General features: G+C 45.1%; 1 protein-coding gene across 1 annotated transcript in view; it reads left to right on the top strand.

Annotated features, from left to right (window-relative positions):
• Positions 1 to 14,212, top strand: part of LOC129867889 (periostin-like) — a gene marked incomplete at its 5' end in the record, with an annotated part of 67,180 nt that overhangs the window by 38,771 nt on the left and 14,197 nt on the right. Inside the window, 3 exon segments of the mRNA XM_055941359.1 lie at positions 1,876 to 2,379; positions 3,028 to 3,093; positions 9,607 to 9,660. Of these exon segments, the coding sequence (XP_055797334.1) occupies positions 1,876 to 2,379; positions 3,028 to 3,093; positions 9,607 to 9,660 (624 nt within the window).

Genomic DNA, 14,212 nt, shown 5'->3' with positions numbered 1-14,212 from the left:
CTGTCCCTCTCATGTGGAATATTCACCTCTGTCCCTCTCATGTGGAATATTGACCTCTGTCCCTCTCATGTGGAATATTGACCTCTGTCCCTCTCATGTGGAATATTGACCTCTGTCCCTCCCATGTGGAATATTGACCTATGTCCCTCCCATGTGGAATATTGACCTCTTGTTGATAAGGTAGCCTAATTGGTCTCTTGTTGATGAGGTAATTGGTCTCTTGTTGATGAGGTAATTGAGCTGTCACTGTATCGTTAGTAGAGAAGGAGAGTCCAGGCCAGTATCTGTCCTTTTGGGTCTGAGCACAATCCAAGGTGAGCCTGGCTCGCTGTATTAGGAAACAGCAATGAGTGGATACGTAGTTTGGTGCAGGCTATTTGGGAAGTAAGCGGGACTGTCTGCCTCCAGTTAAAGGGGCAATCTGCAATTGCTGCATCCATTTTTGGAATATTAAAATAATGATATAAAGTGTACCTATTGATTCCTGAAGAATATAACTTAGAAATGCTTCATGAGATTAGTTCATCTATCGTACCCCATCAGAACCCAAAGAAGAGGGCGTGTTTTACCACAGGTGGTTTGGTGACCACGCTGTTAGTGTTTAAACTACATGTACTTATTTCAAATGCACTCAGAGAACTCTGTGGTTTTCTATCTGGTTTAGAGCTGTTCAGACAGCTGAGGTTTGTAGAGGTCTATGTATCTGATTCCAGCTATCTCTGTGGGTTGTCCTTCTCTTTATTGTGTATCTGATTGCAGCTATCTCTGTGGGTTGTCCTTGTCTATATTGTGTTCTGATTCCAGCTATCTCTGTGGGTTGTCCTTCTCTTTATTGTGTATCTGAGTCCAGCTATCTCTGTGGGTTGTCCTTCTCTATATTGTGTAACTGATTCCAGCTATCTCTGTGGGTTGTCCTTCTCTGTCCTTCTCTTTATTGTGTATCTGATTCCAGCTATCTATGTGGGTTGTCCTTCTCTGTCCTTCTCTATATTGTGTATCTGATTCCAGCTATCTCTGTGGGTTGTCCTTCTCTATATTGTGTATCTGATTCCAGCTATCTATGTGGGTTGTCCTTCTCTATATTGTGTATCTGATTCCAGCTATCTATGTGGGTTGTCCTTCTCTGTCCTTCTCTATATTGTGTATCTGATTCCAGCTATCTCTGTGGGTTGTCCTTCTCTGTCCTTCTCTATATTGTGTATCTGATTCCAGCTATCTCTGTGGGTTGTCCTTCTCTATATTGTGTTCTGATTCCAGCTATCTCTGTGGGTTGTCCTTCTCTATATTGTGTTCTGATTCCAGCTATCTCTGTGGGTTGTCCTTCTCTTTATTGTGTCAGTGATTATACCAGGGTTTACAGGCGCAAATATAACTGTTTTTATAATAGGTGCTGGTCCTTATTAGTTACGTGTGCCTGTTGGTACATGGGTAGACATGAGGGGTAGACATAAGGGGTAGTGGGTTGCGGGGTGGAGGGAACGGGAACATCAGAGTCGTTGATGCCAGCTCAGATCTGTCAGTCTTCAGCTGTTCAAGACTCTAATAACTGCCTCATGCTGCAGCACTGAATATCAACAGGGATATAAAATAGTGCCTCTTCACTCCAGAAGGGTGGTAGTCCACAGCTGATTGAAGGCTAGTTGAAGTAACAATGCGGGATTCGTGCGGTTAGATAAAAGAAGAAGAATAAAGGCTTCTAATGGGTTCACATGGGTAGCAGTGGGTTCTCACTCATACCGTTTCTTTATCAACCTTTTGAAGTGATAAATAGTTGGTTTTTAATCAGTACATTTCTCACATTTCCAATGTATCTTTGCTGAGGTTATAGACCCGCAGAGATGCTTGAGGATTTAAACAATATTTCTTCCTCTCCAGTGCCTGAAATCACCAAGGTGACCAGAGTCATCACAGGAGAGCCGACCTTCACCAAGGTTACGAGGGTCATCGAGGGCGAACCCACTATCACCAAGGTTACCAGGGTCATCGAGGGCGAACCCACTATCACCAAGGTTACCAGGGTCATCGAGGGCAAACCCGCTATCACCAAGGTTACGAGGGTCATCGAGGGCGAACCCGCTATCACCAAGGTTACGAGGGTCATCGAGGGCGAACCTGCTATCACCAAGGTTACCAGGGTCATCGAGGGCAAACCCGCTATCACCAAGGTTACCAGAGTCATCAAGGGCGAACCCGCTATCACCAAGGTTACCAGAGTTGTCAAGGGCGAACCCACAATCACCAAGGTTACAAGAGTCGTCGAGGGTGAGCCTACCCTCAACAAGGTGAAAAGGGTAATCGAGGGAGAACCCGCTATCACCAAGGTTACCAGGGTCATCGAAGGACTGCCTTCCATCACAAAGGTCACCAGAGTTATTGAGAGTAAGTTCCCATGTTTCCAAAATGGTTGATGTGGAACATTGGCTCACAGCAAAAGGCTGATGGTTGGTCAATGTGTGGATCAGGATAGCATTGGAATAAGAAGAAAACAAAAGTTTGGGAATCACAGCTCTCTGACGTCACGTTGAGGATAGTTGTAATGTTAATATTACATTGACTTGTTGAGGATAGTTGTAATGGTAATATTACATTGACTTGTTGAGGATAGTTGTAATGGTAATGTTAATATTACATTGACTTGTTGAGGATAGTTGTAATGGTAATATTACATTGACCTGTTGAGGATAGTTGTAATGTTAATATTACATTGACTTGTTGAGGATAGTTGTAATGGTAATATTACATTGACTTGTTGAGGATAGTTGTAATGGTAATGTTACATTGACCTGTTGAGGATAGTTGTAATGGTAATATTACATTGACTTGTTGAGGATAGTTGTAATGTTAATATTACATTGACTTGTTGAGGATAGTTGTAATGGTAATATTACATTGACCTGTTGCCGGGTTGAGTTAGCTCTGACGTCACGCTGAGGATAGTTGTAATGTTAATATTACATTGACCTGCTGCTGGGTTGAGTTAGATTAGAGTAGAAGACATAAATAATTCCTCTCTATCCTCTCACACAGCTCACCGTGGTTCCTCAGATGGAAGGCTGGAGACTGAAGGAGACATCAACAAGATGCTTGAAGAAGGTCAGTAAAGATTTGCCACTTTAATCCTTCAGATGTAGTACTTCAATAATGTATCCATAGTGTTATATTTATATCAATGGTTTTATATTTATTTATATCAAATGTATACAGATGCCGTTTCTTAATTTGATCATCCTGCTGTTCAAAGTTGGTGTATTGGAGGTTTAAAAACGCTTCTAACATTTGTAGTTTCAACTTTAAAATTTCAGACTTGATTTTCCCTAACTAAAAAATGTGTCAGGCCCTACACAAATTGTCCATTAATTATAATGCACATAACAATTTACATTTCCTGTTCCTGCACCTTTATTTTCCTGCTGTAGCAAACTGGCTCAAATTAAGATACGGAATCTGTATCAAAATATGGATGTCTTTTAACAGTATAAGATATAGACGTCAATGTACGTTAACATTCTATAGACATCAGTGTACGTTACTCTAACACCTCCCAAACCCGGATCCGGGATCCCCCCCATCAAAAAAGCTGACTAGCATAGCCTAGCCTAAAGCCACAGGGATATCATATAATAAAATGTTCATGAAATCACAAGTCCAAGACACCAAATGAAAGATACACATCTTGTGAATCCAGCCATCATTTCTGATTTTTAAAATGTTTTACAGGGAAGACACAATATGTAAATCTATTAGCTAACCACGTTAGCAAAAGACACCACTTTTTTACTCCACCATTTTTTTACTCCATCAGTAGCTATCACAAATTTGACCAAATAAAGATATAAATAGCCACTAACCAAGAAACAACTTCATCAGATGACAGTCTGATAACATATTTATTGTATAGCATATGTTTTGTTAGAAAAATGTGCATATTTCAGGTATAAATCATAGTTTACCATTGCAGCCACCATCACAACTCTCACCAAAGCGACTAGAATAACTACAGAGACCATCGTGTATTAGCTAATTACTCATCATAAAACATTTCTTAAAAATACACAGCGTACAGCAAATGAAAGACACAGATCTTGTGAATCCAGCCAATATTTCAGATTTTCTAAGTGTTTTACAGCGAAAACACAATATAGCGTTATATTAGCTTACCACAATAGCAAACTTCACAACAGCATTGATTCAAGGCAAAAATAGCGATAACGTATAAACCACCAAAATATATTACTTTTTTCACTAACCTTCTCAGAATTCTTCAGATGACAGTCCTATAACATCATATTACACAATGCATATAGAGTTTGTTCGAAAATGTGCATATTTAGCGGCACAAATCGTGCTTATACAATGAGAATAGTGTCCAAAACCTCAAGCAATCTGTCCGGCGCCATCTTGGAGAGGCACCTATTCTAATCGAAAACTATTCATAAACTTGACTAAAAAATACAAGTTGGACAGCAAATGAAAGATAAATTAGTTCTTAACTTCTTATGGCTGCAGCCCGACGTCGGTACACTTATGACAACAGCCAGCTCAAAGTGCAGGGCGCGAAATTCAAAAGATATATTTTTTCAAATATTTAACTTTCACACATTAACAAGTCCAATACAGCATATGAAAGGTACACATCTTGTGAATCCAGCCAACATGTCCGATTTGTAAAATGTTTTACAGGGAAGACACAATATGTAAATCTATTAGCTAACCACGTTAGCAAAAGACACCACTTTTTTTACTCCAACAGTTTTTTACTCCATCAGTAGCTATCACAAATTCGACCAAATAAAGATATAAATAGCCACTAACCAAGAAACAACTTCATCGGATGACAGTCTGATAACATATTTATTGTATAGCATATGTTTTGTTAGAAAAATGTGCATATTTCAGGTATAAATCATAGTTTACATTGCAGCTACAATCAGAAATTGCACCGAAAGCAGCCATAATATTTACAGACACCAACGTCAAATACCTAATTACTCATCATAAAACATTTCTGAAAAATACATAGTGTACAGCAATTGAAAGACAGGCATCTTGTGATTCCAGACAATATTTCCGATTTATCAAGTGTTTTACAGCGAAAACACAATAGAGCGTTATATTAGCGTACCACAATAGCCAAAAACACAAGCAATTTCCCATTAGCAAAAGTTAGCGATCGTAACAAACAAGCAAAAGATATATGATTTTTGACTAACCTTGATTTTCTTCATCAGATGACAGTCCTATAACATCAAGTTATACATACACTTATGTTTTGTTCGAAAAGGTGCATATTTAGAGCTGAAATCAGTGGTTACACATTGTGCTAACGTAGCATCTTTTTCCCACAACGTCTAAACAGCAACGATATTTTTCTGACACGTTTTCTGACACACATATTCTGACCAAATAGCTATTCATAAACATAACAAAAAAATACATGTTGTATAGGAAATGATAGATCCATTAGTTCTTAATGAAATCGCAGTGTTAGAATTCTAAAAAATAACATCCAGCTTCGGTATAGCTGAGTACCCCAAAGTTGGGCGCCCACGACTAATTCACATGCACGACAGATATATGAATTAGCATCATAAAATGTTTCTTACTTTTGGTGATCTTCCGTCAGAATGTTGGACAAGGTGTCCTTTGTCAAGAACAGTCGTTGTTTGGATTCAGAACGTTCATTTTCCCTCTCGATTTAGCACGCACACTTGCCAAGTGGCACAAAGCTCTCCAAGTCAACAAACGGAAGAGAACGGAACACGGCAAAACTCCCGAAAATTTTTCAATAATCTGATGAAACTAAATTGAAAAAACATACTTTACGATGATATGGTCACATGTGTCAAATAAAATCATAGCCGGAGATATTAGTCGTCCATAACGACAGCTAAACAGAAGGCAAATCCATGTCCCTTTCGCGCGCTCCAGAAAACAGAAAATGGACGGTCACGTCATACAAAGAGCTGTTATTCCACCTCAGACCAAGATAAACACGAAATTTCTTCTCTCACCGCCTCTTGACATCCAGGGGAAGGTGTATGAAGTGCACGTATACTAATACGTATCATGCCCATGTATAGGCAGGGAGTAGAAGAGAGCCTCGGTTTCAGACATTCCACTTCCTGGTCAGGAAGTGTGCTGCAGAATGACTTCTGTTTCACTCAGAGAAATAATTCAAACGGTTTTAGAAACTAGAGAGTGTTTTCTATCCAATAGTAATAATAATATGCATATTGTACGAGCAAGAATTGAGTACGAGGCCGTTTGAAATGGGCACATTTTATCTGGCTACTCAATACGCCCCCTGCAGCCCAAACAGGTTAATGCAATCGCTGTGTTAGATTTTTTTAATTAACGTTACTGCGCAATACAGCGTGCGCCAAAGCGAGACCGCACCATAATTCATGGTGGAATTATTATTTTACATTTGTCAACATAAGTACGAATTAACAGCATAAAGACTGCTTACTATTAGCTGAGCTTCCATCAGAATCTTGGGCAAGGTGTCCTTTCTCCAGAACAATCGTCTTTGGGTTGAAAGATGTCCTCTTCTCCTGTCGAAATAGCAGCTAACGATAGCCACCCACTGGAGACATGTCCAACTCGTGAAAGCGCATGACAAAGAAATCCCATAAAATCGCAATAAACTGCTATAAGTCGGTTTAAATTAACTACCTTATGATGTCTTTAACACCTATAACGAATAAAAACATGACCGGAGATATAGAACTACTAAAACGAAAGCGTTTGCAGGACGCCATTGTGATGTCTTCTTGCGCCAGGCGCAACGTTGAAAAGGACGGTACTTCCGTTCCACGGTCTTATATAAGGTCCCAGATTGCGCAATCCACTCCATTCAAATTCTCCCCGCTTACTGACATCTAGAGGAAGACGTATGCAGTGCATGTAGCCCGATGGCTTACATGGGGACTTATAAACTGACCTCAGAACAGGGACCTCAATTTCTGAAATCTCACTCCCTGACAGGAAATGTGCTGCAGAATGAGTTCTGTTTCACTCAGAAAAATAATTCAAACAGTTTTAGAAACTAGAGAGTGTTTTCTATCCAATAGTAATAATAATATGCATATTGTACGAGCAAGAATTGAGTACGAGGCAGTTTAATTTGGGAACTCATTTTTACAAAGTCGAAATGGCGCCCCCATAGGCTCAAGAAGTTAACTTCTCTCCGCTACGGATCCCTTTTACGGGATCCCTTTCCTAAACAACCGCTAGAATTGCAGGGCGCCAAATGCAAAAATATTACTAAAAATATTTATAATCATGCAATCACAAGTGAAATGTACCAAAACACAGTTTAGCTTGTTGTTAATCCACCTATCGTGTCAGATTTTGAAAATATATTTTACAGCGAAAGAAATCCAAGCTTTTGTGAGTGTAGCTTTCAATGCTACAACAGCTAGCTCCAAATTAGCATGGTCACGAAAGTCAGAAAAGCAATAAAATGAATCGCTTACCTTAGATAATCTTCGGATGTTTGCACTCACGAGACTCCCAGTTACACAATACATTTTATTTTTGTTCGATAAATGTTACTTTTATAACAAAAAAATGCCATTTGGGTTGCGCGTTATGCTGAGAAAACTACAGCCTCGTTCCGGTCCTGAACGGAAGATGAAAATTTCCAAACGTATCAGATAAAAAAAATTTACAAAAAATATTTATAATCATTTAATCACAAGTGAAATATACCGAAACACAGCTTAGCTTGTTGTTAATCCACCTATCATGTCAGATTTTGAAATTATACTTTACAGCGAAAGAAATCCAAGCTTTTGTGAGTGTATCTTTCAATGCTACAACAGCTAGCCTTATATTAGCTTGGTTAGCTTGGTCACAAAAGCAATGAAATTAATCGCTTACCTTTGATAATCTTCGGATGTTTCCACTCACGAGACTCCCAGTTACACAACAAATGTTATTTTTGTTCAATAAATATGACTTTTATCACAAAAAAAATGCCATTTGGGTTGCGCATTATGTTCAGAAAATCAAAGCCGTGTTCCGTTCGACAAATTCCAAAAAGTATCCGTAATGGTCGTAGAAACATGTCAAATGTTTTTTATAATCAATCCTCAGGTTGTTTTTAACAAACATAATCGATAATAGAGAGGGAGGTGCCCCTCTCTCGTGCGCAGGAAATATTCAGAGGACACCTGACTACTTTTGAAAAAACTCGCTCGTTTTTCAAAATAAAAGCCTGAAACTATGTCTAAAGCCTGGTCACAGCCTGAGGAAGCCATTGGAAAATGAATCTGGTTGATACCCCTTTAAATGGTGGTTAGACGGGCCAGGGAACACAGATTTATTTATTTTTTATATCACTCCCGGGTTGCATTTTCTCAGGTTTTCGCTTGCAGAATAGGTATTGTTATACTCACAGACAATATTTTGACAGTTTTGGAAACTTTGGAGTGTTTTCTATCCTAATCTGTAAACTATATGCATATTCTACGATCTGGGCCAGAGAAAATGTCCGTTTACGTTGGGCACGTTATTTAAAAAAATTAAAATAAAAAATCTGACCCCTAGCGCTAAGAAGTTAACATTCTATAGAAGACAATGAATGTTAACAATATAATGATATCAATATCCCTCATTTCCTCCGGTGTTTCATCTATTTTGGCAGTAAGCTGCATGAGTAAATCAATAGTTGAACAATATTTAATGCAAAGCCTTTGCATGGTTGCCAATGGAAAAACGCATCAATGCCTAATATTGGCCATATAGCTTTGTAACATGTTGATCAGCTGGTGATGGAGCTTTACATACATGCACGTAGCCTAGGCATGTTGTATGCGACACGTTCGTGTAATCCATCACGACGAGTATGTTCTACATTACGTTTAAAGCCTGACATCTGTTGATGAAGCCTCTTCTGTTCCCAAACACTAATGTTTGGCTTGATGTTGGACTACTTTCAATCCATCAAAAATGGGTTTCTTGTTTTCTTGTAACTACTTTAAGAATTGGCAGATGCAGTCCTTACAAACTGTTATCTCTTAAACAGACCTCCGCAGGGGCGCAGACATCAACGAGTGTTTTATAAGCAGATCGAAACGGACAGGTTTTCTATATATCCACCATCTTTGATCAAGAGCTTGATAATTAGTTGACGAGTTGAATCAAGTGTACTAGTTCTGGGAATATTTGAAATACATAGAACATCTGGGGGGGGTCCCAGAGGAAAGATTTTAAAACCTCTGGTCTAGCACAGACAACTACAGGATCTGTGATGACTTTGCCATGTTTAGGTCCAATGATTAGACGTGTCCAACGTTGAGAAGTTTCTGGAGAGTGAGGTTCATATTCTCCAGGAGGAGGAGATCAAGAACCTCACAGACGGAGGTTGGTCTGTCGGAGACGTAAACAAACAAACAAACGACTGACAACCGCACGTGTATATATATACGTCATCAAACACGGCTGCTTTCCTATCGCCCTCTCTCTGTAACCAGCAGAGGAGTAGGAAGCACAGCCGGGTGTGTACTGTGTCTGTCAGTATGTGTCTCTGGGCAATATATGTTTTGTAAGTCATTGAATGACTACGACATCCCTCCACTCCTCTCTGCTGCTGCTCTTAAGGTGGAACCGGACACACAACGGTCACCAAGATCATCGGGCCTCACATCATTGAGGGTAGGGCCACCTTTTAATGAACTCTCTTCTACCTAGATAGAATATCTCGTTGTTAATGCTCAGTACTGCCTCCCCTGATTCGGAGACCATCGATGTCCCCTTCAGTGCTGCAGATCTGAAGAAAGACGAACACAGGTGGAACCAAAATGGGAACAGGTTCCATGTTAGATTGTTAGGTGGAGTCATTTTTACCAACAACTACCAGGGTCGAGGGTATAGGACAAGGGTTGAGGGTATAGGACCAGGGTCGAGGGTATAGTACCAGGGTCGCGGGTATAGGACCAGGGTCGAGGGTAAAGGACCAGGGTCGCGGGTATAGGACCAGGGTCGCGGGTATAGGACCAGGGTCGAGGACCAGGGTCGAGGGTATAGGACCAGGGTCGAGGGTATAGGACCAGGGTCGCGGGTATAGGACCAGGGTCGAGGGTTGAGGGTATAGGACCAGGGTCGAGGATATAGGACCAGGGTCGAGGGTATAGGTCCAGGGTCGAGGGTATAGGACCAGGGTCGAGGGGATAGGTCCAGGGACGAGGGTATGGGACCAGGGTCGCAGGTATAGGACCAGGGTCGAGGGTATAGGACCAGGGTCGAGGGTATAGGACCAGGGTGGAGGGTATAGGACCAGGGTCGAGGGTCGAGGACCATGGTCGAGGGTCGAGGGTATAGGACCAGGGTCGAGGGTATAGGACCAGGGTCGAGGGTATGGGACCAGGACTAGGGTAAAGGACCAGGGTCGAGGATATAGGACTGTACTAGGGCATAGGACCAGGGTTGAGGGTATAGGACCAGGACTAGGGCATAGGTCCAGGGTCGAGGGATATAGGACCAGTACTAGGTTATAGGTCCAGGGTCGAGGGTATAGGACTGTACTAGGGTATAGGACCAGGGTTGAGGGTATAGGACCAGGACTAGGGTAAAGGACCAGGGTCGAGGGTATAGGACTGTACGAGGGTATAGGACCAGGGTTGAGGGTATAGGACCAGGACTAGGGTATAGGAAGGACCAGGGTTGAGGGTTGAGGGTATAGGACCAGGACTAGGGCATCGGTCCAGGGTCGAGGGTATAGGACCAGGACTAGGGTATAGGACCAGGGTTGAGGGTATAGGACCAGGACTAGGGCATAGGTCCAGGGTCGAGGGATATAGGACCAGTACTAGGGCATAGGTCCAGGGTCGCGGGTATAGGACCAGGGTCGCGGGTATAGGACCAGGGTCGAGGGTATAGGACCAGGGACGAGGGTATAGGACCAGGGACGAGGGTATAGGACCAGGGTCGAGGGTATAGGACCAGGGTCCAGGGTATAGGACCAGGGTCGAGGGTCGAGGGTATAGGACCAGGGACGAGGGTATAGGACCAGGGTCCAGGGTCGAGGGTATAGGACCAGGGTCCAGGGTCGAGGGTATAGGACCAGGGTCCAGGGTCGAGGGTATAGGACCAGGGTCGAGGGTATAGGACCAGGGTCCAGGGTATAGGACCAGGGTCGAGGGTATAGGACCAGGGTCGAGGGTATAGGACCAGGGTCGAGGGTATAGGACCAGGGTCGATGGTATAGGACCAGGGTCGAGGGTATGGGACCAGGGTCGAGGGTATGGGACCAGGGTGGCGGGTATAGGACCAGGGTCGAGGGCATAGGACCAGGGTCGAGGGTATAGGACCAGGGTCGAGGGTATAGGACCAGGGTCGAGGATCATGGGTCGAGGGTATAGGACCAGGGTCGAGGGTATAGGACCAGGGTCGAAGGTCTTGGGTCGAGGGTATAGGACCAGGGTCGCGGGTATAGGACCAGGGTCGCGGGAATAGGACCAGGGTCGAGGATCATGGGTCGAGGGTATAGGACCAGGGTCGAGGGTATAAGACCAGGGTCGCGGGTATAGGACCAGGGTCGAGGATCATGGGTCGAGGGTATAGGACCAGGGTCGCGGGGATAGGACCAGGGTCGCGGGGATAGGACCAGGGTCGCGGGTATAGGACCAGGGTCGCGGGTATAGGACCAGGGTCGCAGGTATAGGACCAGGGTCGAGGGTATAGGACCAGGGTCGAGGATCATGGGTCGAGGGTATAGGACCAGGGTCGAGGGTATAGGACCAGGGTCGAGGGTATAGGACCAGGGTCGAGGGTCGAGGGTATAACACCAGGGACGAGGGTATAGGACCAGGGTCGAGGGTCGAGGGTATAGAACCAGGGTCGAGGGTATAGGACCAGCGTCGAGGGTATAGGACCAGGGTCGAGGGTATAGGACCAGGGTGGAGGGTATGGAACCAGGGTCGAGGGTATAGGACCAGGGTCGAGGGTATAGGACCAGGGTCGAGGGTCTAGGACCAGGACTAGGGTATAGGACCAGGACTAGGTTATAGGACCAGGGTCGAGGGTATGGGACCAGGGTCGAGGGTATAGGGCCAAGGTGGAGGGTATAGGACCAGGGTCGAGGGTATATGACCAAGGTGGAGGGTATAGGACCAGGGTCGAGGGTGTAGGACCAGGGTCGAGGGTATAGGACCAGGGTCGAGGGTATAGGACCAGGGTTGAGGGTATAGGACCAGGGTCGAGGGTATATGACCAGGACTAGGGTATAGGACCAGGACTAGTGTATACGACCAGGGTCGAGGGTATAGGACCAGGGTCGAGGGTTTTGGACCAGGACTAGGGTATAGGAAGGACCAGGGTCGAGGGTTGAGGGTATAGGACCAGGACTAGGGCATAGGTCCAGGGTCGAGGGTATAGGACCAGGCCTAGGGTATAGGACCAGGGTTGAGGGTATAGGACCAGGACTAGGGTATAGGACCAGGGTTGAGGGTATAGGACCAGGACTAGTGCATAGGTCCAGGGTCGAGGGTATAGGACCACGGTCTAGGGTATAGGACCAGGGTCGAGGGTATAGGACCAGGGTCGAGGGTATAGGACCAGGGTCGAGGGTATAGGACCAGGGTCGAGGGTATAGGACCAGGGCTAGGGTATAGGACCAGGGTAAATGGTATAGGACCAGGACTAGGGTATAGTACCAGGGCTAGGGCATAGGACCAGGACTAGGGTATAGGACCAGGACTAGGGTATAGGAAGGACCAGGGTCGCGGGTATAGGACCAGGGTCGCGGGTATAGGACCAGGGTCGCGGGTATAGGACCAGGGTCGCGGGTATAGGACCAGGGTCGCGGGTATAGGACCAGGGTCGCGGGTATAGGACTAGGGTATAGGACCAGGGTTGAGGGTATAGGACCAGGACTAGGGTATAGGACCAGGACTAGGGTATAGGAAGGACCAGGGTCAAGGGTATAGGACCAGGGTTGAGGGTATAGGACCAGGACTAGGGTATAGGACCAGGACTAGGGTATAGGACCAGGGTCAAGGGTATAGGACCAGGGTCAAGGGTATATGACCAGGACTAGATTATAGGACCAGGGTCGAGGGTATAGGACCAGGGTCGAGGGTATAGCACCAGGGTCGAGGGTATAGGACCAGGGTTGAGGGTATAGGACCAGGGTCGAGGGTATAGGACCAGGACTAGGGTATAGGACCAGGACTAGGGTATAGGTCCAGGGTTGAGGGTATAGGACCAGGGTTGAGGGTATAGGACCAGGGTCGAGGGTATAGGACTAGGGTATAGGACCAGGGTTGAGGGTATAGGACCAGGACTAGGGTATAGGACCAGGACTAGGGTATAGGAAGGACCAGGGTCGAGGGTATAGGACCAGGGCTAGGGTATAGGACCAGGGCTAGGGTGTAGGACCAGGACTAGGGTGTAGGACCAGGGTTGAGGGTATAGGACCAGGGTCAAGGGTATAGGACCAGGGTTGAGGGTATAGGACCAGGACTAGGGTATAGGACCAGGACTAGGGTATAGGACCAGGGTTGAGGGTATAGGACCAGGGTCAAGGGTATAGGACCAGGGTTGAGGGTATAGGACCAGGACTAGGGTATAGGACCAGGACTAGGGTATAGGACCAGGGTCAAGGGTATAGGACCAGGGTCAAGGGTATATGACCAGGACTAGATTATAGGACCAGGGTCGAGGGTATAGGACCAGGGTCGAGGGTATAGCACCAGGGTCGAGGGTATAGGACCAGGGTTGAGGGTATAGGACCAGGGTCGAGGGTATAGGACCAGGACTAGGGTATAGGACCAGGACTGGGGTATAGGTCCTTGGTTGAGGGTATAGGACCAGGGTTGAGGGTATAGGACCAGGGTTGAGGGTATAGGACCAGGGTAAATGGTATAGGACCAGGACTAGGGCATAGGACCAGGACTAGGGTAAGGGACCAGGGTTGAGGGTATAGGACCAGGACTAGAGCATAGGTTCCAGGGTTGAGGGTATGGGACCAGGGTCGAGGGTATAGGACCAGGGTGGAGGGTATAGGACCAGGGTCGAGGGTATAGGACCAGGGTTGAGGGTATAGGACCAGGGTGAAGGGTATGGGACCAGGACTAGGGTATAGGACCAGGGTTGAGGGTATAGGACCAGGACTAGAGCATAGTTTCCAGGGTTGAGGGTATGGGACCAGGGTGGCGGGTATAGGACCAGGGTCGAGTGTATAGCACCAGGGTCGAGGGTATAGGAC

The sequence above is a fragment of the Salvelinus fontinalis genome, chromosome 13 (assembly GCF_029448725.1).
Source record: "Salvelinus fontinalis isolate EN_2023a chromosome 13, ASM2944872v1, whole genome shotgun sequence".
Taxonomy (NCBI): domain Eukaryota; kingdom Metazoa; phylum Chordata; class Actinopteri; order Salmoniformes; family Salmonidae; genus Salvelinus; species Salvelinus fontinalis.
This window is presented reverse-complemented; position numbering and strand designations above follow the sequence as displayed.